General features: G+C 36.5%; 1 protein-coding gene across 4 annotated transcripts in view; it reads left to right on the top strand.

The window, feature by feature from the left end:
- Positions 1-21617, top strand: part of LOC120631451 (ammonium transporter Rh type B) — a 38475-nt gene extending 16858 nt beyond the window's left edge. For all 4 annotated transcript variants that reach the window (XM_039901046.1, XM_039901044.1, XM_039901047.1 and 1 more), the window contains 8 exons: positions 5715-5906; positions 10897-11039; positions 11539-11713; positions 13647-13759; positions 14916-15110; positions 15751-15912; positions 16595-16688; positions 21467-21617. In XM_039901046.1, coding sequence (XP_039756980.1) covers positions 5715-5906; positions 10897-11039; positions 11539-11713; positions 13647-13759; positions 14916-15110; positions 15751-15912; positions 16595-16688; positions 21467-21549 — 1157 coding nt within the window. In that variant the 3' untranslated portion in view covers positions 21550-21617. The remainder of the gene's footprint in view (positions 1-5714; positions 5907-10896; positions 11040-11538; positions 11714-13646; positions 13760-14915; positions 15111-15750; positions 15913-16594; positions 16689-21466) is intronic.
- The last annotated feature ends 1661 nt before the right edge of the window (positions 21618-23278 follow it).

The raw sequence follows: 23278 nt of genomic DNA, 5'->3' as shown, positions 1-23278 counted from the left end.
TTTATATGTATGTGATAAGTATTTATGTATATTATTCATAATAATATTAAATCAGTCATCTTAGTATCCATAACACAAGCTACGATGTGTGTATTGTCGTAGTATATTTATTTATTTATTATTTACTGAAAACGTAGTGGACTGCTGAGATTAAATGAGACTCTAAGCGCCACTGGAAAATAGAGCTTGTAGGACTTAGGAATTCCCTGCAGAAGACCTATGTAGTGGATGTCAATCGTTTGTTACGAAACCTTTAATTTTATTTCGACATGCATCGTGAAAAGGATAGGAGATTCGTCTGCATTAAAATTGATTCGGATGATTGAAATGCGGAGTCTTCATCAATAGCCTATAACAGTTCACTGCTGGTCCAAAGGTCTCCATCAACGGAAGGATATGCCCATAGTAAAAACCAGTGAGTCGGGTTGGTGATTGCAGTATATGGTAAAAATATCACATCTGCTGCCCGTTCTCCTCGGGTAGAAGAAGGGTATAGAGAGCTGTATTCTGATCTGCCGTCACTACATGGCATATAGCAAGGGGCAATAATATTATAAAAAGCATCCTCGCGCATTTCTGGTGGGAGTACATCTTTATTCGTATCGTTCATGGACCACGCACGGTAATTTCATCTAGGTAACGGTATTAAAACCGGTTAAATAGAAATGATTGAAGGCGGTATTACACATAAAGATCTATCGATTTTACATTAGCTTTACGATTAAAATCACTGATAGGGTCTACCTGATATTGTAATTGCTAAAGTGCGTTTGTTCATTTGTCTTCCTTTCTATGCAATGAAACCTTTGATTGACGTAATTGTTGCCCAAACGTAATATTCAGTCTAATCCAAGACCTACAGAAGGCAGATTTAATTTTGTAATGCTATCCTTGTTTACCGGTAAAAGTGCGATAAGGATAGTATTATTCAATCTGCCATCAGCTAGATATTTTTTTCGGGCGGTAGAGAACGCATCGACAGGAAAGCGACGTTTAATTTTTTTATCCCAAAGAAATGCACGTTTTCTATGGAATCGATATCTTTAGACGTATATATTCCATAATCTTCCATCCTATCCTATGTTTTCAATACAAATTAGGTTTTTGGAATGGTCGAAAACTATGAAACAAATTGTAGTTTTGCTTTCACTAGAGTTACTAGAGATGCATACCAAATAAGAGTATTTAAACATGTAAAATGAAGGCTTACTCGATTGAATGTGCATCCTGCGTGCAACCAATCACTGGACTGTTCTAACGGGCGCATCGAATAATTGGTCGCACGCAAACCTAATTTGTCATTTTGTATGGATGACCAATCTTAACGATTTTAAAACTCCGTACGAAATTGACAGATTAACGTAATTCCAATATTATTTTGTTTACATGAAACCTTATATGTTGAAAGTGAAAATACAACAATGTACTACGTATTGTCATAACGTTATATCAAAGGCTCAGGTTATAAAAGAAATCGGTACTATTGCGATGGTAGGATTTTCTATGCGAAGCCATTTTTGGCTCCATTACACCCCCGAGGCCTATTAACGGATATTGTGCGATTTCGTGAGCAATTTTTCATTTAGAATTTTTTGTTTTCGCAACTGTACGACCGTGCGGATTATGGTCGTCATTTGTTACATCAATTTGGAATTCATCGAGTTTTGTTTTTTTAAATTGAGTGCCATGAGTTTTAGACCTCGATCTCATATTGAATGTTTTTTTCAGATATTTTATCGCTACGCATTATTCAATCACATTATTTTGTAATGATAAGTACTTGATAGATAGATAGCGTTATACTGGTAATATATTTGTGATTAAATGAGAAAATCTACAGAGAACCAGAGTCAGATATAGCTCTTCGAGTTATATCTAACTTAACTAGTTACTGTGGAGCTGAAGTAGTAACGTGTTGAGCCACTCGACCATTAATATGCCAAATTGATGACAATAGAGACGCAGGGAGAGACTGTCTCGCCGAATATAGAAATCTATAAGGAGACGTATGTTCAGCAGCCGAAGACCAACTGCAGGGCTAGCACGGTTGGGAGATAAAAATTATGTCCTCCGACTAATGCCTAGACGAGGGATATAATTAACGTGCCCACCTGCTAAATCACTGGAGTATGGAATAGGAGAAGTTTACCCCCATTTATTAATACATTTTATATTATTTCGATATTATTTCTACTTATGTGCCAGTGCTCTGAGAGTTGATAAAGCTGTGGGAGAAGATAAATTTATATCCTTTCCCCGGGTATATAATTGTCTCCTGTCCATTAGCGTAGCTAGCCGTGCTGGTGGACCAATATTGTAATTGTTTACACTAATATAATAAAAGCAAAAGTCTGGTTTGCATCCTAGAGATGGATATAAGATAATTTTCATACTTAAAAAGCACCAGGATAACGTTCTCGGAACATTCAAAATAGTTTTTGTCACCTATGTACGGCTTCTTATACACTTTTAAATTTTCTGTCCACTGAAGACTTTTGGTCGATAAAAAAAGGAGAATTAGCAACCGAAATTAAATAAGTAGGTAATGGTAAATAAGTAGGTGTGTAATGGTAGGTGCTTGCTTTCTGAGTCAAAGGCCGTGGGTTCGATTCCCACTACTGGAAAATGTTTGTGTGATGAGCATGAATGTTTTTCCGTGTCTGGGTGTTTATATGTATATTCTAAGTATTTATGTATATTATTCTAAAAAATATTCATCAGTCATCTTAGTACCCATAACACAAGCTAAGACTTACTTTGGGGCTAGATGGCGATGTGTGTATTGTCGTAGTATATTTATTTATTTAAATTAGTCTAATAAGGTTTCTTTCTCAATATTTAATCATGTTTTCTTCTCTTCTACAAAATTAAAAGCTTAAGCAAGCGCAACAAATATAGATTAGACACGTACTTCTTTCTCGGGTCCGGTTGATTATAGGTGTACTATTCATAGATATTTATACAAAGGGTATCCTTGTATTGATACTGGAGCAGTAGTTTGCAGAATACCTATCCCATTGTTTTAAAATATGTTTATACTAGCTGTTGCCCGCGACTTCGTCTACGTTTGATTTTGTTGTTTGATGTGGCATTAAATTTAGTTGTAGATCTAAAAAAACAGTAACTATCGCTAAGCCTCAAATGAGGGGTTTGCTGCTGTCCGCTGTGGAGTTCTGTCCTCTATCTCCAACGACAGTTTGGGCAAAATTAAACACATATTATAACCTCTATAGTACAAAAATAATTATTTAAATCGGTTATAATTTGTCGGAGTTACGGTGTAAAATCGTGTAACACTCATCTCCTCTCCCAAAGGAACCAAGCTTAATGTCGTGATAAAAAGAATCCTATAACACTTCTAACACTTCCAAGATTATGTGTACAAAATTTCATGAGGATCGGTTAAGTAGTTTTTGCGTGAAAGCGTAACAAACAAACTTACATTGACTTTTATATCACTTACGATTAACTATGATTATTATTCCGTTATTGATTTTGAGATGCCTTACTATAGGTACGACCCAGCGTCAGAAAATAACAGTGCATTGCTCGACTCGGATCGAACTATTATCACTGACAGGTATTATAGGTCTATTAGTATTACAGCTAATAGACCTAAATAATGATATAATATATATAAAGTCGATCGATCAGTGCGCCGTGCAATGATTGTAGACATTACTATTCCACATGACGATAATGTGGTGCAAGCTGAAAAGGAAAAAGTATCTAAATATTCGACCTTCTTTATGAGATTACCGCCATGTGGAATGTTGAGTCAACAGTTATTGTTCCAAATCGTCGTTTCAGTCAATGGTCTTCTCCCGAAAAGCTTCGACCGACATATTAAGAAGCTTTCGCTTGGTTGGTAGATCAAGGGTCGGATACAGATTGCAGTATTGCAGCATTCCTTGAAACGGCGCGTATTGTGAGGAGGTTCGTCACTCTGGATCCCTGAACGCCGGTTGCTTGGGCATTCAAAAGTCCCGCAAGCGGACGGTGGCTTTTTTTCTTATAAATTTTTAATAGTGTTTTTTTTTTTGTAAGCATTGTTAAGAATTAAAAAAAAAATTAAAATCAATAAATGATAGAAAATAATACGGATTAATAGGGATTTGAAGTGCTTTAATTTTTTTACTTCAATATTCTCGAGTCACATAGGTTACATATATATATGGTAATAGAGGTAGGGAGGGATCATTCGCTTTCAGATATAAGATATTATTATTATCAAGTTTTGATAATAATCATAGAGGTCGAACATAACTTGATTTAGGGTACCTGTTAATTATCCCCGTAAACCTATAACTCCACTCTGTCCCACGTTGCGTAGAACTGTTCTTGGTGCCAATTCCCCTGTTCCAAGATTATGTAAGACCCTAAACCACATTAGCACTGAAGTTGATATTTACTCGTAGTATAAGTTCAGAGATAAGATATTTTTATCATGGACCAATTGACCCTTATTTGCTGTACCTTGATTTATTTTTTAGTGTGTGAGATGTTATTATATTATATTATATTATATTCTCATTCACGATACCTTTTGTTTTCATGTTATGGTGTTATTGTATATTTTCATATGCTGTGTTTACTTTTAAGAAAACATTACACTTAAATAGAATAGTTAAATTTTAAAAACGGTTGTATTAGTGTAAGTGTTTGTAAGTAAACCTAATAAATAAAATAAAATAAAATAAAATAACTTGCTTAACGTATCCTACTCTTAAGATATAAAGGAAGAGCAAACACGTAATGCGTTTCTCCAGAAGATAGTGTTGTCAAGTAAGATACTGAGATAAATCAATTGATTTAGGTTACCGCAGCTAGGCCATCCTTAATAAAGTATTCATACATTCAGATTTACGGGGGATGCCCCGTCGCTAGCGCCCGCTGGGATTTCCTTTTACCTTCCTGTACTTTTAGAGTGAGATTTGCACACTCACCCATAGAGCTGCTTTAGAATTTTGATACGGTGATGGCATTCCGGAGCACAGCGGTGAATCCGTCGTAAAATTATAAATGCCCGAATTGACTCATTTGGGCCCTTGTCTGCAATCTCACCTGTTGGTAAGCTATGATACAGTCTAAGATTGTAGTGGGCTAATGTGTTGGGGAGTATGGAGTTATGTTTAACCCACACCCATAGTGGGTTTCTATGCGACATCGTACCGGAACGCGAAATAGCTTTGGCACGTTTTGTCGTTAGGGTAACCACCCACCAGACCAGACCAGACAAAATTCTGAAATAATATATTCCCAAATTGTCCTTTCCGGGAATCGAACCCGTGACCTCCAACCACAGCGCTCACCGCTGGTGCAGCGGTTGAGAAAGAATAAACAATTTTTATCATCCGGAATAAGAGCTTTGTCTCTCCCATCCCATGTGAATTGACAGCTATATAATTTATCGTCTCCTACCTATAATAGTGAACGTAGTTAAACGTCAGCGATCTAACACACTCAAAAATTGGGGTCTTACTAAGTAAATAACGTTGCAAAAGTTTTGTATTATCTTTTGACATTTTAACTGAATACATTTGAATGCTAGAACGTGAAAAAAAAGCACTGCATATTTACATAAGTGTCCCGAGATTAATGCAATGTAGAAAAAGATCTAACTCTCTCTCCAATTTATTGACAGAAAATCGAAGAATAACTTATTTTAATTGAAACGGTCTAAAAATTTACTAATCTTTAATCTTTTGTTTCAGGCTTCGAAGGCACTCATGTGATGATATTCGTCGGCTTTGGATTCCTGATGACATTTCTTAAGAAGTATTCCTACAGCGCCTTGGGTTTCAACTGGTTTCTTGCTGCTATTGTGATACAATGGGCTTTCTTGTGCCAGAATTTCTACCATTTGAAGGATAATAAAATTCTAGCTACTAAAGAGACTTTATTGGGTAAGTTTGCGTGTTTGATTTTTATGCTAGCCTTTTTCGGTTTGATTAATTTCCTGGCAAGTTACCGTTTGACGAGGAGTAGATTAGGAACGCTGCACTGGCTTTCGTTTTGTAATTGGTAAAGAGACATGGATTGAGCTATTTTAACATAGGTATATGAACACAGATAAAGCCCACAAATGTATTGTAGCAATTTAAAAAATATTAAGTTTTATACGGGTTCTATCGAAATGCGTTTGGCAACGATCACACCGGTGAGTAAGACTTTTCCTAGAACGGACCTGACAAAACCTGATGGAAGATTGTGCAGTCTAAAATGGAAGCTTGTTAGTCGGAAAGTGTACAATATCTGGCTTTACCTCGAGAATCGTGACACATCTTATATTTTGTGTAGAGCGAGCGTGCGATAATATGAACAGCCCTCCTTCATGTTAAAACAAACAGTATTTTTTTAAACAATAAATAAAGAACGATTGGATAGAAGCAAGTATTACTTTGTAGAAGTCCATGATGATAAACATTCTCCTTGGCAATATAGTAGTGTAATGTATAAAATCAAAGGATGTAGATGCGTATACTAAGACAGAGTAATGCAGAAGCTATGTGTGATGTAGCAAATAAAAAAAATAAAAATATAAATTACACTGTAAAGATTTGTGTGGTCGCGGTTTTGGGGCTTTATAGCACATTAAACTTACTCGTAATATCCATTGTTGAGCATAAGGAAAGTTAAAATGGAAATGCATTCTATTCAAAAACGAGCGCAAATACTGACAACAAATTTAAGGTTTCCGAAGCGCTAAGTTCTTTCTTCTTCCGTTGTCCGTATTTTTTGTTAAATTGAAAGGAACAAATGTTTACTTTTGTTTGATGTTTTATGTAATCTCCAAGCTTAAGATAGTTCTCAGTTCGGTCTAGCGTTTAAAGAAAGAATTGTTTCTAGTAAATCTAGTCCCAATTTATTTACTTTACGCTTTAACTGAGATTTCACATTGTTAAACATTGGCCAATCTCTAGATTCTCGCTCCATGTATAAGATTTAGTTTTTTCTTATTACTTTTATTGGACGTATTTTATTAAGTTTGATCGATTTGTCTATTCGGCTACATAGAGACATAAGTCTATGAATATGTTTAGTGGTTTCTAAGGTTTCCGTAATACAAGGCCAAAGCGGAGGTATATGCCACTCTGTTGTCCATCTGTCTATCCGTATTGTATTGACAAACTTCCAGACCGTCTATAGAATGGGCAATAAGCTTGAAATTTGTATATTTGGTGTAAATAGCGTTAGCATCCAAACCAAATAAAGAATCAGACATTATGTAAATTGTATTTTTTACTCTTCCGTTGTCTAGAACCAAGGGTATGTTCCTTGGTTCTAGACATTCTGTGTTTAATGTCTCAAACTTAATTCATAGAGTACCATTAATCCCGGATGAAGGACCTAATACAAGTACTTAAGAACATGTATACCTAACATATGTTTTAAGCCTTGACCAAAGCAAACACTAAATGTTTATTTAATTCCATTGAAACGTTTTGTGGTCTCTCCTTATTTTTTTTTTTATTTTTTGTCATATTGGTACTTGGCTTGAATTATTTTTATTGTTATTTAAAAATCGGCCTTCTTTCTTCCCATTATTGAATAGAAGCACATAGAACAAGAACAAGTTTGTCATTATAACACTATGTAATAATAGCAAGTATGTCATCGACTCGCTGGGTATAACAAGGATGGGCTGCGAGTTGAAGTTCGTCGAATAATGTAACGTTTAATATCATGAAAACTTTTCCATTAACAAACCTTTTCCATTTAGCCATCATTAAAATATCAGGTAAATTAATTTTAGAGTTTATGCTTTCAGCGACGTGCATTAAATTTAAAATTTATGTATCGTATATTGGTAAATATTTAATTGGATTATTTGTATAAGCAACTAGTGTCTCCTTCCGACTTCGTTCGCGTACAGCTTCTGAGAAGTAATTTTTTTCCCATACAAACATTCATCCTCTCTTCTTTCCGTATGACCTTGGGAATAAAATGTTATTTGTCTATTTATTTACTTTTTATTTATACTCGTTACTTGTACAGCACTACACTACAGTTAGGATCGTAAGAGAAGAAAATAAAAAAGGAAAACAATAAAAAGACCACCTTACCGCTTAGAAGCGATCTCTGCCAGGCAATGTTGCAAACACTCCCATAGACAAACGTTATTAGAATATTTCAAATAAATAAATTTACTAGTATATTATTCTTCTAGTCAATCCCTTTATTCTGATACCCACATTGAATGACTTATGAAGAAAAAAAGGTAATTCACCATTCTGTGGTGGAAGCCATCTTGGACCGATGGTCATCAAATAGCAAAGAACACTTGCGACTAATACACCTTTCAAACAAAATTAAATGTCTAAATCGGTTCATCCGCTTGGGAAATATGATGCCACAGACACACACAAACACATACATACACATGTGGGGCTACGTGCCAAGGTGCAATATGAAACACTATACAATCTTAACTTTTTAAAGATCTGAATCTGTTTTTAATGACTGCTTATCATTTTAATATTACATTAATCTCAGTGAGTAGTTCCATCGGAAATTTCTAAAGATTTTCTCTAGCTCTGTATTCAGTATAAATGGGACCAAGAATATTCATCTTTCTTCGAAGATGAAATGGAAAGATTTTGTATTTGTGAGTCAAATGTGCTTTCTGCAGTCACATTTGAAGTAATAATGTAATTTTTACTTCAAAAGCCTTATTAAAATGCACATGCAACCTAAATCGTTTAGATTTTTATGAGACAGTAACATCACCAAAAAGAATCACATCGAATTATTGATAGATAGTCCGTTCCTCAATGCCAATTTGAAAATGCTCCATTATGGCTAGCAAAAACGATGACAGGATCCTTGCAGAGTCTTCTATTACAAAAATGAACCGAATGACTACGTGTGAGAACTTATTTTGCTCTAACCGTTACAGGATTGGTCACTCTACGTCCGGTAGGGTTGTGATTCGATAATTGTAAATTTTGGCCGGCAGTGTAGAATTGCTTATGCAACTGAATGTTTATTGAACTTCCTTTGTTTATTTACATCGAGATAGGATAAGACAGGTAAATAACCGATGAAGGTCTTTGGTTTTCGATTACTGAATCGGAGAAGTTTTTCGAGGCATTCGCTTTAATCTCAAAGAATAGAGTACGAGACAGATCCTGTTGGTCACTAGAGTTTTCATTTTCAACTTGAGGAGTAATAGAGTGGCATGGTATGGATAACGATCATAGCGGAGGTGAGAAGATGATGTTACCGGAAGAATATTTGATATATTTGGCTTATAGTATTAAGTGGAAGAAGAAGATATTTGTGCCAAACTTACTTAGCGTGGGTAGAAGGCAAGAAGAAGTAGTTGTTATAGTTTTTACAATTTTTTTTAAATTGTATGATTTTGTGCACTAAAGACTATCTAACGTGAACGGGGTAAACTCTTAATCTCTATTTTTAAATGATCTTCCATATTCATAAGCCTCATCTTCGAGACCTGTACCATAGGGTAGGGATACTAGATACTGCAGAGATCCGAAGAAGTAAGTTAGACAAAACAATCGTGTGGTAAGTGCAGGTTGAAGGAAACCCTTACTAGCCTCACTAATAAAGAACCTCCACAGCCTCTGCACTCGGTCGAGACGCGGTCTTGACATCAGCATTCACCACGATTTTAAATAACTCATACTGTTGTATCTTTAATTCATAATGTGCCTGTATTTTTTGAATTTATTTTATTTATTTATTAATATATATATATTTCTTGTGTGCGTGTGTATGTCACTGAACTCCTCCTTAACGGCTGGACCGATTTGAATGATTTTTTTAGTATGCGTTGGGTGGCACCCTGGATGGTTTAGATTCACAAATTAGCCCGACAGATGGCGCTGGGGTCCGCTAGTTTATTAATATAAATTTAACATATTTTATAGGTTCTTTTCACCCTTAAGCCTTGTTGACTTGTCAGGGTACTGCACATTTCTCTTAAATGACATATTACGTACTTAAGTACTAAAATAAAACGAAACAACAGTAATCATGCTCGCAATGTAGGTATGTGAGAAAATATATTGTTGGTAGGGTATTCTGCAACTTAAACAGTATCAAAACACAGTGCGTAGTTCGAAGAAGTAAGCAAATTAAAGTTCCGTATATGTTCACGTTAAAATTTGTGATTTGAATATGATTTTTATTTTGTTCTTGGTGTATTGTATCTCAGTATATTAAAAATTATTAGAAGCTTCTCGGGACATAAGTACATAATTATTATATATGTAGTAGTATGACACTTATCTGATGTTCTTGAGGATAACGAGGATGAACGGTCATAGCCAACTCGCAAGATTATCACTCTAACATTTTCATTAAACCTAAGCATGTCAACTAACCAACCTTAATCGAGTGCCTAATGATTTAGACGTTTCTCAAAATAACTATAGGTGAACGGTTGCTAAACAAGAGATGGATGGATCGTGTGAAAGAGAATATGTGTGTGAAAGGAATGGATTGTGAAATGACAGCTTATAGTATTAAGTGGAAGAAGAAGATATTTGTGCCAAACTTACTTAGCGTGGGAGAAGGCAAGAAGAAGTAGTTGTAATACTTTTTACAGCCTTTTTAGACGTTTCTTTTTTTAGACGTTTCTCAAAATAACTATAGGTGAACGGTTGATGTATGCCTATGAATCTCTTTAGATTAGGCGTTTTGTTATTTAACATTGCCTTTCTTCATCGTTAGTGAAATCATAAATCTGATTTTCTGTTTCTGCAATGGGAAATGCATCTACAAGTGCATTTTCGACGTGCGCCAGAGTTGCCAAAGTGCGGTCAGCATAATTGCACTCAGCGGGATAGCGATGTTCGCGTTTTTACGGGCCGTGATAAACCACCCTAATAAATTCGTGTTAATTAATAAGCTTAACAAACCTGTCCACAGAGGCGGATATTATGGCGGCGACGGTGCTTATAACTTTTGGCGCGCTGTTGGGGTTGGCCAGCGGCTTACAGTTACTCTTCATTGCGATCGTCGAAGTTGCTATCGCGTGCGCCAACTTTTACCTCGTCGGTGATATACTGAAGGTAACTTTAAACCGGTAACCTTTATGCTAGCTAAAGTCCGTCCGCTGCAACTATGCTTTCCTGATGTCTGTCAATATGTTTTAAAGTGTGGTATTTTTGATCTAAGAGCGAGGATTAATATTATTTTTGGCGCTATGGAAATTTATGATGGAATATATGTTCTATACGTTCAATTTTTTTTATTTAATTTTGAAGTTTTGTATTTTTTATTTAATAAAAATGAAAATGTATGTTATAAACAGTCTTTATTTTATGGAACAAATTTGTAATGCTTTGTCTTTTCACTATGCCTTATCTGATTCTTGTCATAATCTGTTATATAACTTATACAAAAAAAATTCGATATTTAATTAAATTAATAACTTCTTATCCTTTCCCGGGGGATTTAATTGTCCTCGCCCATGCCAGCCGTGCTGCCAGGCGTAGGAAACGATTTTTTGTGTTCTCATTTAAGATTTTGTTGAACAATTATTACTTTTAATTTATTCCCTTTTTCTAGGCAGCAGACGTGGGTGGTTCTATAGCGATTCACACATTCGGGGCATACTTCGGCTTAGGAACCAGTTGGGCTATGAAACCACACCACAAGAAAACCAGTACAGCGCCAACCGCTACCTCCGCTGCAGTCGACTTAAATGGCCCGACTTATATCTCAGATGTTACCGCGATGATAGGTATTGCAATTTTGATCTGATCTTGCTCGGATCGCACCTCACGCCGTAGAAATAAATTCCACCCTCATCACCTGGATGGTATTCTTCTACTGTTCGAAATACCAGATCATTTCTACCGCGCACTTGCAAATTATGGAACGATCTCCCATCTGATGTGTTTCCTCAAAAATACAATGTAGGGTTCTTCAAAGGGCGGATAAACAAATTCCTTAAAAGCCGGCAACGCATCGGTGGCTCCTCTGGTGCTGCAGATGTTTATGGGCGGCGATGCTGACTTATCATCAGGTGACCCACTTGCTCGTTTTCCCACTATTAATATTTAAAAAAAAAAATCAAGCGTTAACCCTTATAGAGCGTAAGGCTTTGGTTTTCCGTGAGAGGGGCACCGAGTTCGATCCCCGGCACGCACCTCTAACTTTTCGGAGTTATGTGCGTTTTTAATTCGTGAGGAAAACATTGTGAGGTAACCTGCATGCTAAAGAATTGGATAGTGTTCTCAAGGGCGTAAAAGTTGTACTGATCCGAACTTGGGCAGTGTGGTGGTCTACGGTCTACACCCTTCAAAATTCAAAATTCAAAATTCATTTATTTCAAGTAGGCCTAATATAAGCACTTTTGAAACGTCAAGTCTGTCTGTTTGTAGTGATTCTACCACCGGTTCGGAAGGCAGATTCTACCGAGAAGAAGCCGGCAAGAAACTCAGCAGTTGCTCTTTTCCAACATCAACAATTTACATTTTGCATTTTAACATTCATTTTTCTATCTTGTGAGAGCTGAAAGCGGAGCCGGATGCTTCCAAGCAACCTTGTCATTAAAAAATTCACCAATTGTATAGTAACCTCGCTGTAATAAATGTGTTTTAACAAATTCTTTAAACTTGTGCATTGGCAGGTCCAAAATCACCTTAGGAATCATATTATAAAAGCGTATACTCAATCCCACAAATGATCCCTGTACTTTACGCAGACGATATGCAGATGACACTAATTTATGACCATTTCTTGTAAGTCGACTGTTTATGTCCACTTTTTGTTTATAAAGACTAATATGTTGTCTTACAAATACTATATTGTTATAAATATATTGTGAAGCTACAGTAAGTATGCCTATTTCTTTAAACTTCTCACGGAGGGATTCGCGTGATTTAAGTTTATATATTGACCGTACAGCTCTTTTCTGCAATATAAATATAGTTTCGATATCAGCTGCTTTACTCCATAACAAGATTCCATAGGACATAACACTATGAAAGTACGCAAAATAAACTAGCCTAGCTATTTCAACGTCAGTAATCTGTCTAATTTTTCTGACTGCGTAGGCAGCCGAGCTTAGTTTACCCGCTAGTGAATCTATATGGGCACCCCACTGTAGCTTATTATCCAAGGTCACGCCCAGAAAAACTGTGGAAGTCTCTATTTTTAGTGTTTCACCATTTATCATTATATTTTTATCAATTTTCTTTACATTTGGTAAGATAAATTCGACACACTTTGTTTTTTTTGCATTTAAAAGTAAGTTGTTAACTGTAAACCAGTGCGACACATGCGACCTAACACGGTTTACTTCTCATTCTGAGATGAGACCCGTGCACTATCGCGGGCCGCTAATCGGTTTATGTTGATGCTAATGAATCTCTTAAACGTAAGGCAATAAGGACACCCGTTTGTTCTTTAGCCCGCTATTTAAATATTTTTATTATTTACTGAAAAAAAAAATATCAAAATTCATTTATTTCAAGTAGGCCTAATATAACACTTTTGAAACGTCAAGTCTTTCTGTGTGTAGTGACTCTACCACCGGTTCGGAAGGCAGATTCTACCGAGAAGAAGCCGGCAAGAAACTCAGCAGTTGCTCTTTTCCAACATTAACAATTTACATTTTACATTTCAAAATTCATTTTTCTATCATATTTAAATGGCACGTATCTTTACAGGTTCACTTTTCTTATGGATATACTGGCCGTCCTTTAACTCCGCCCTCACAACCACCAACAGTGAATACCAAAGAGCAGTTATCAATACTTACTTAGCATTAGCTTCCGCCACTGTGAGTATTATTTCAACTAATCACAAATAATAAAGATTAGATTTTTTGTATGTTTGTACGTAAAGGACTTTAGAAACCACCATTAAAAACCATTTATACATTTTTTTTAATTTTTTTTTTTTACATAACACATTTTAACATCGTATTATTGAAAAAAATAACGGTCATATTTGTCATTATATCCATAGGCATGCAATATTCCTTACGAATACAGTCATCAAATTCATTATCAAGATCACCTAAATTAGATAAATTACATCTTCTGAAATAATTAATCAATTTTACGTAGATAACAATATGTAGCATATTATTTGGAGCGATAGTTTACAGCTAATGAAACATTTGAATAAGTTCGTATCAAATCTTTAGCGCTCAATCGAGCGTGTGTGTAATGTGTACCGTACACCTACAATATTATTAACTCTATACACCTAACTAAGACTCCGTTAATTGAGCACGTTACTCAATCCACAAAATATAACAGAAGCGCCAGGTGCACCAGATTCCGAACCTGAAATAATATAATTTCATTTTTGACTTTAATTAATTATTGTTTTTTTTAAAGCAGAGTGTCTTTTATATTCAATTCATTTTAACCTCTCTCCGACTTGAATAATTTAATTATTCTATTAATTTCTATAACTTTTTTCATGTGCGACACCACTCGGTTAGTATGGCAACGCTGATTTTTGGCTGGAACCCCAAATCAGATGACGCCACGGAAATAATTATTATATTTAGATATATGTTTTTGACGCAACGCAACGCTGGCGCAACGGTGAGCGCTGTGAATTTCATTAGGAGGTCCCGGGTTCGATTCCCCTGCAGGAGCAATTTGGGAATTTTTTATTTTTTGATTTTTCTCTGGTCTGGTCTGGTGGCTTTGGCCGTGGCTAGTTACCGCCCTATCGACAAAGTCGTGCCGTTAAGCGATTCAGTTTTCCGGTGCGATGTCGCGGAGAAAACGATTAGGGGTATGACTACCATAGTCCCAACAGGTTAGCCCGCTCATCTTAGACTGCATCATCACTTAACACCAGGTGAGATCGCAGTCAAGGGCTGACTTGTAGTGGAATAAAAAAAAATGATATACTAGGTTAGGTAGCAGGTTTTGTAAATAAGTGTATCAAACCTTAACAAATTCCTTATTCTCTAGGTAACAACATTCGTGATGTCCTCAGTCGTCAGCAAACATCACGGCAAGTTGGATATGGTACACATACAGAATTCGACCTTAGCGGGCGGTGTAGCGGTGGGTTCGGTGTGCAACATGCACATAATGCCAGGCGGGGCAGTGGCCATTGGCATCGGAGCTGGACTTCTGAGTGTGCTTGGATACAGATTTTTAACTGTAAGTGATGGGTGCATAATGTTTAGTTTGGCTTAGCAAGCGGGTCAGACCTATGTCCAGCAGCGGGCGTCAATCAGTTAAAGTGATGAAGTTAAAGCTTAGTTTGCCATGAACCGCCAATCAAAACAGATATTTACTGCCTTCGCACGTTAAAGTCAAGCGTGCGTAAACAGTACATCCCTATCCCTACTTCCCTACTAATATTATAAATGTCAATGTAAGTTTGTTTGTTAGGCTTTCGCGCAAACACTACCTAACAGGTCCTCATGAAACTTTGTACACGTATTTTTGGAAGTGTTAGAAATAATATAGGATACTTTTTATCCCGACATTAAGCTCGGTTCCTTTGGGAGAGGGGATGAAAGTGTTTCACGATTTTACACCATAACTCCGACAAATTATAACTGATTTAAGTAATTATTTTTGTAGGTACTAAAGAGGTTATAATATTTGTTTAATTTTGCCCAAACTTTGTGTATATCTGATGAATGTGTTTGGAGATAGAGGACAGAACTCCTCAGCGGACAGCAGCAAACCCTTCAATTAAGACTTAGCGTTAATGCCACATCAAAAAACAAAATCAAACGCAGACGAAGTCGCGGGCAATAGCTAGTGGTTTATAAATGACTTATATTTACAGCCATTGCTGACTAAGTGGGGCATCCGAGATACCTGTGGAGTAAACAATCTCCATGGCATGCCAGGCATCTACTCGGGACTGCTCAGCGTCCTGTTTGCAGCTCTGGCCACCAGCGATGAGTATGGATCTGACCTCGGTGCCGTCTTCGGAGCTATGGGAGGTGTAAGTACTTTTTTTTTAATTGTTCTATGTTTCAGTCTCCAGTGTTGCTTGTTTTCTGGATATGGAACTATAAATATATTGTAAAAATGGGCAACAATAACGCATTTTATTTCAAAAATAGTTTTAGAATTATTACAAGTTTTATAAAAATAATTAATCGCAATTTCCATTCCCATAACACACACTAGGCATGATGGTCTTAAACGCAAGACACATTTAAAAAAAAATGGCAAAATAATATACATACTAGGTTAAAGAAAATTGTAATTTTACAATAAACTACCCATTGACATGTTCGAGATGTCTATTAAAAGTTTACAGTTTGTATTAAACGTAAGCTTATAGAAAAAGTCTTGTTTTAGTTTATGGGACTACGTAATCGATAAAAAAGCTTCGGTGTTAATTATTGCCTTAGCCAGGGTTCTCTTCTAATAATTTTAAATGACAATGTGAAATGGTGATAACAAAAAAAGAACCCCCGGCTAAGTTTGTTGTGGGCTTCTTCTTAGACCAGGACGCGCTTGGAACCCTCGTAGCTTAAGTTTTAAGTTAACGAATACGGTTATCGCCATCATCTCATTACCGGGTAACCAGTTCTCATTTAATGTACCTAAACATCAAAAGTGCCATCTATGGGCCTACTTGAGTAAAGATATTTTTGACTTTGACTTTATTGTTGCAGGATGGAAGCAGGACAGCCACGTCGCAAGCTCTTTACCAACTCTACGCAACGCTTGCCACAATAGTGATAGCTACGATTGGCGGAGCTTTTACTGGTAGGCATATTAGGATAAAGCGTATCAGCATATAGGCCACTCCATCTGAATCCAAGGCAACAGCCTTGGATTCAGTGGATCTCCGTGCTAGAAAGCTCATCGGTAACCTAGCCATTAAAAAACTTCAGCGTTTGGAACATCGTCGCAAGGTTGCCTGCCTTTCAGTATTCTATAGGATATATTTCTGAGAGTGTACTCAAGAACTGTTTGATATAGTTCCCCCTCGCCTTTTTACCATCGAACCGCGAGGCACCGCAAGGATCTGCATCCCTGCGTGGTCGATATACGGTGGGCAGCGACCCTGCTTTCTGAGTCCAAGGCCGTGGGTTCGATTCCCACAACTGGAAAATGTTTGTGTGATGAACATAAATGTTTTTCAGTGTCTGAGTGTTTATATGTACATTATAAGTTTATGTATACTATTCATAAAAATATTCATCAGTTATCTTAGTACCCATAACACAAGCTACGCTTACTTTGGGACTAGATGGCGGTGTGTGTATTGTCTTAGTATATTTATTTATTTATTTATTTATTTTGCTTATATACCGCCGAGGCGTACGAAGCACTTCGCATCTTTGTTTCTGATCCGCACCGCTAGGATTTGGAATGCCCTTCCAGCTTCCATTTTCCCCCAATGCCTACAATATGAGTACCTTCAAATGAAGAGTGAATAGGCATCTTCTAGGCAAGCTCGCTCCACCTTAGGCTGCATCATCGCTTACCATCAGGTGGATTGCAGTCAAGCGCTCGGCTATAAACTTAAAAAAGTGATATAGTAAAGCATTGTGCCGTGTAGTAAAGATAGATCAGAACACAACTGACACAGTGGTAGTAATACTACTTTGATACCACTTTGTTTCTTACCGAAATATATTTTTTTTTTTTTTTATCTACTGCAATCACCAACCCGTTTGTGGTTAACCCATAGTTCTGTATTTAAAGGCACTGAGTCATCATTGGAAGGCATCATATAATATGTACTGCTTGAAAACAACCTTTATCATCATCATTTACATCATATTAATGTTCCACGTTGAAAGCGGTGATAGCCCAGTGGGTAGAAGCTCGACTTCACTTTCGAGGGACCGAGTTCGAATCCCAGCACGCCCCTTTTCTAAGTTTTGTGCGTTTTAAGTAATTAAAATATCACTTGCTTTAATAGTGAAGGAAAACATCGTGAGGAAACCTGCATGCCTAAGATATCTCCAAAATGTTCTCTAAGGTGTGTGGAGTCCACCAATCCGCACTGGACCAGCGTGGCGGCCTTAACCCCTTCTCATTGTGTGAGGAGACCAGTGCCTTCTAGTGAGCTGGTAATGGGTTGATATGGTGATGATGAACGTTTCACTGCTGGACACAGACCTACTCTATCATGGGAGAGATGGTCTTAGAGCATATACCCACAACGCTGCTCCAATGCGGGTTGGTGGGCTTTAAGAACTATTGCCACAAGTTAGAGAAAATAACCGGGAACGACGGCTCTACGTGTACTCTAAGGTGTGGAAGTTGACACCGCCAATTTCTTTACTACCTAACAGTTGTTGGCCCAACCCAGGTCTCAAACTCAGGACTTTGTGTACGTAGTTAAACATGCTAACCACTATAACAACGAGGCATTCCACGTCAACCTTCATACACGGTGTCAAATACAAATATTTGACAGTCTGCGAATGTTTTAAACCGCTCCACGTTGAATTTATTACGTGAGACCTATTGAGAGAACACGAATGATGTTTATTCAATTTGCTCACAAACATGATTAGGAAATTAAACACGATGAGTTTTATTAAATATACTTTAGAAAATCTTGAGCATACGTATTACAGGTGAACGGAAATTGGATTTAGTGAATATTATCAACGACCTTCGCAAAAAAGCAAATTATATTTTTTTTCTCTCTTTTTTATTCCACTACAAGTTAACCCTTGACTGTAATCTCATCTGGAAGTGATGATGCAGTCTAAGATGGTAGCGGGCTAACCTGTTTGGGAGCATGGTCGTTATACCCCTAATCGGTTTCGATGCGACATCGCACCGGAATACTAAATCGCTTAGCGGCACGTCTTTGTCTGTAGGGTGGTAAATAACCACGGCCAAAGCCTCCACATACCAGAGCCACCATAGAAAATTCAGAAATTATTAATTCCCAAATTGCCACAGGCGGGAATCGAAACCGGGACCTCCTACTTAAAATCACACGCTCAACGTTGCGCCAGTGAGGTCGTTGAAAGTAGTAATAGTTATATTTTTGTGAAAAATTAAAGGATAATACACGAATTTGAAATGCAAAATTCTTATGCGCATTTTAAATCTATAAAATTAATAATTCCTCCGAGTGTAGGTAAAAACACTTATACAAATTATAAAAGGATAATATATGTATTATCATGTCTTAAACTATTAACCTATCGGCAAATTTTAATAGCACCAATGTCAAACCATACAAGAAACGCCACCCGTGTAACAATAGGTACTTTAAAAAGATAAACAATGTCCTTTATCTAACTCCGTTTTGTTATTGACCTTTGTATCAATTTACTCTTTACGGCGGTAGGTTTGTTTGGGGGAAATCGAAACAAAAGCCTTTCGGGTGGCAAATCCATTTATCTTACTCACTTTTATTATTTAGCAGTTAAGTCAAGTCACTCCTTAAAGAATGTAATAAAAATAATAAGTGGGACGATTAATCACTTGTTGTTTGTGACCGGCAATCTTTCTTTCTTATTTTTCTCAAAAAATTAAATTTACTTTTGAGATATTTTTTAAAAAATACATTTTATTGTGACTGTAAAATGGATCTTATTTCCCTCGTTGTAAGGTTAAAATTCGGGCACAATTATGCGTACAGAGCTCTTGGTTGAACAATTTTAAAATAAGATGTAATAAGTTTGTGGCTCTAATGCAATCAGCATTTGGTTTATTTTGCCTTGACGCTGTTTTGTTTCGATACTTGGACGCGACTTCCCGATTGCAAGAAAGTAAGCTTTGTAATAGTACGTATGTAGCTTTACTTTATCATGAATTGAACTTGTTTTTGAATATTATTCTGGTCGAAAAAAAATATCGAATAGTTCCCAAAAAGATTCGCAGTAGAGAAACAATATTTCAAATAATAGAAGCTCTTATTCTAGTTGAAGTTCTTTCTCTTATTCTTATCTTATTGAAATGTTCTATGAAAAGGTTTATAATAATACCTAATTCAAAACATATATCGAACATTATTAAAGCTATGGATAAACACAAACATAAGCATACAGCAAAAAAATTGCATTGCATGCATCTAGCACTTGCCAATATAATGGCCTACATAAAAATCAACGAAAACACTGTAAAAAAAGGTTTCTTTTCTTTTGTTTGGCAATTTGGCTTAAATAAAAATTAACGAGAGCGTTTTGGGTTTCACGCGTATACATAAACACGTAGTAGGGGATAAAAATGTATTGAACAAATCCCTCAGTATTTTCTGTTTGTCAGTAAATCGTTTAGGAGTCGATCGAGTGAGTTATCTCAAAACAATAGACGCGATAGACTCGAGAGCAGCAAACGACCGTTCCGCTATTGAATCCGAGATTTCAGTTGGAATTGTTCTATTCAGCTATACAATGTATATGTACTGTTTTATTTATCTGGGATACTATGGGGAAACGTTCAATCAAAGGGAATACAGGAAAACTCATTTTTGATGGAAAGCCATTTCTACTACAACTTTTCGTGGCGACGCTAAGCTGAAGGCGCGTCTGGCGGCTTCTAACAGCGCTTCTCAAGGTCACAACCTTGAAAAGCGCTGTTAGAAGACAAATCCGATGTGCGAAAAATATGCGCCAGAAAGTTTAGCTTTGTAGGTATATCCCGAGCACATTCAATCGTTGAGCACACCATCCTGTGGTTTCAAGTGGAAGACTCGGGTTCAATCAGGGCAGGGTCAAATCATGGGAAGTTCCAGCCATGGCTAGTTACCACCCTATCGATAAAGACATACCGCTAAACGATTCAGCGTTCCGGTACGAAGTTGCGTAAAAACCGATTAAGGGTATGGGTTTATTTTAAATACTGTACACCTAAAAGGTTAGCCCATTACCATGTCAGACTGCCAGCAGGTGAGATTCCAGTCAAGGACTGGCTTGTATGAAAAAAAAAAGAAGTTCAAGGCTAAGCGAGAGTGAGCATATAAAAATTCTTTGATAGAAAGCCGCATTTAATCTTCTCCAGACCTGTAGCACTCTTGATTTAAATGACACAAACTCTAATTCCGGTTTTCACTAAATCTAAGCAAAGCCTAGGCGATGTCTATAGAAAAAAAAACTCTTAGGTGAAAACTATTGGTAGATATATGCCTAGGTATCTCCTTAGATTAGATTACTTATTAAAGTATTGTCTTGTTCGTCCTTAGTGAAAACGGGCATACATTCCATGAGAGAATAAAGAGATTAATAAAGGCTCAAGTTGATGATGATGATAGATATTATGAAAATTAAGCTTAATTTGCTATAGTCCATGAAAAGCAGGAGAATATGTATGGTGTAATTTATAATTTCTTCAATCCTTATACTCCACACACAAATAGATCTTCGGCAATGTACCCTCTACGCACGTTTCGCTCCGAAACCGGAGCATCCGCAGGAGATGTTGACTTTACAATGAATAATTGTGAAGTGAAAAATTGGTTAATAAGGGCTTGCACTAAAACCACTACAGGCGACAGGATGGGTAGACGTCTCCTCTCGCATAGTAGGGAATATATATAATATAATAAAGTAATATCCTTATTGTTGCAGGTCTATTCGCAAAGCTGTCATTTTTGTCGCCGCTTAAGGACAACGAGCACTATGACGACGATGTCAACTGGGAGCTTCCTTAGTGACGTCACTGTGACTTAGTATACAACATAAACATACATGAACAATGAATAAATGTTATTTTTTTTAATTCTTCGTTTTATTCTTCAATCCTCGAAAACTTTAAATATCTTTAGTTCAGAAATTGAACTTTTCAGATATAGCTTGGTCTCTTGACTGCTTTCTCTAAAGCTTTATGTCAGAGAGCTCGTCTGTACATCCACGATGCCTATTTTTGCCACCAAGCAGCATGGCGAAGTTTCGGTCTGAAGTTCGTCGTAAGCCTGAATTATACAGGCACATGAGTCATAATACCAACACCTCAGGTTAATGGACACAGGACGGCATTTTGTGTTGTTTTTGTCACTTGCATGTCCTGTAAAGTGTTGCTCTGTTTATAGGCGATGGATTTCATTGTCGGCACCATCTGCATCTGCCAAATGTCACACACTAATGTCATATGAGTGCACTCACTCGTTGGAAGTATTAATTCCCAAAGAGTGAGCGCACTCATACACTCAAACGCACGCTAAGCGGTCGTCACGTCATTCTCTCTCACTGTCAGAGAGTAGATTTGAGACCAGTAGTAAACAGTTGACGAATAAGACAGAGTTGAATTATGCCTTCGCTCGTAATATCAGAACCCTATCTGCCCACATGAACTGAAAAATAAGAATAAATATTGAAGCAGCAGCAGAGGGTTTATATTTAATGCATCTAGCAGTATGACGTTCAAATGCTAAGGGTGATGGCGATGACCATAAAATTATACTTTCATACACGTACGTCTGATCGCCCCCAGAAATCTGAGAAGCTGTTTAACATTTTTACAAACAACTCTAAACAAGCATTACATTTTAAATATAAATATATATATATATAAATATAAAATAACATATATATATATATATATATATATATATATATATAAATATATATATATATATATATATATATATATATATATTTATATCACAAATAAGAGCCGTCCGATCAAATTACAAACTTAGATTACGCGAATCTCTCCGTGAAAAATTTAAAGATTGGTATGATTACAGTAGATTCGTGATATATTTATAACAATTTAATCTTTGTAAAACAAATCATCAATCTTTATAAAAAAAGGTGGATATAAACAATCGACTTAGAAACGGTGATAAATTAGTGTTATTATCTTATCGTCTTAGGAAAGTCCAGAAAACTTTTGTGGGGCTGAGTGTATTCTTTTATAACATGATACCGAAGGTAATATTAGATTTACTATTGCACAAGTTTAAAGAATGTATAAAAACACATTTAATAAATCGAGTTTATTATATTATTGATAAATTTCTTAATGACAAGGTTGCCTGGAAGCAAGCCGTTCCGCTTTTGTCTCACACAAGATAGAACAATGATTGTAAAATTATGTTGGAAAAGAGTAACTGCTGAGTTTCTTGCCGGCTTCTTCTCGGTAGAATCTGCCTTCCGAACTGTGGTAGAGTCACTACAAACAGACATACTTGAGGTTTCAAAAGTGCTTATATTAAGCCTACTTGAAACAAATGAATTTTGAATTTGAATTTGTATTTTGCATTTTTGACGTCCGATTCGCGCGGTTTGCAGCGACCCTGCTTTCTGAGCCCAAGGCCGTGGGTTCGATTCCTTCTACTGGAAAATGTTTGTGTGATGAGCATTAATGTTTTTCAGTGTCTGGGTGTTTATATGTATATTCTAAGTATTTATGTATATAATTCATTTAAATATTCTTCA

The sequence above is a fragment of the Pararge aegeria genome, chromosome 18 (assembly GCF_905163445.1).
Source record: "Pararge aegeria chromosome 18, ilParAegt1.1, whole genome shotgun sequence".
Classification (NCBI taxonomy): Eukaryota; Metazoa; Arthropoda; class Insecta; order Lepidoptera; family Nymphalidae; genus Pararge; species Pararge aegeria.
The sequence above is the reverse complement of the archived record's forward strand: the minus strand, read 5'-3'. Positions and strand labels throughout refer to the sequence as shown.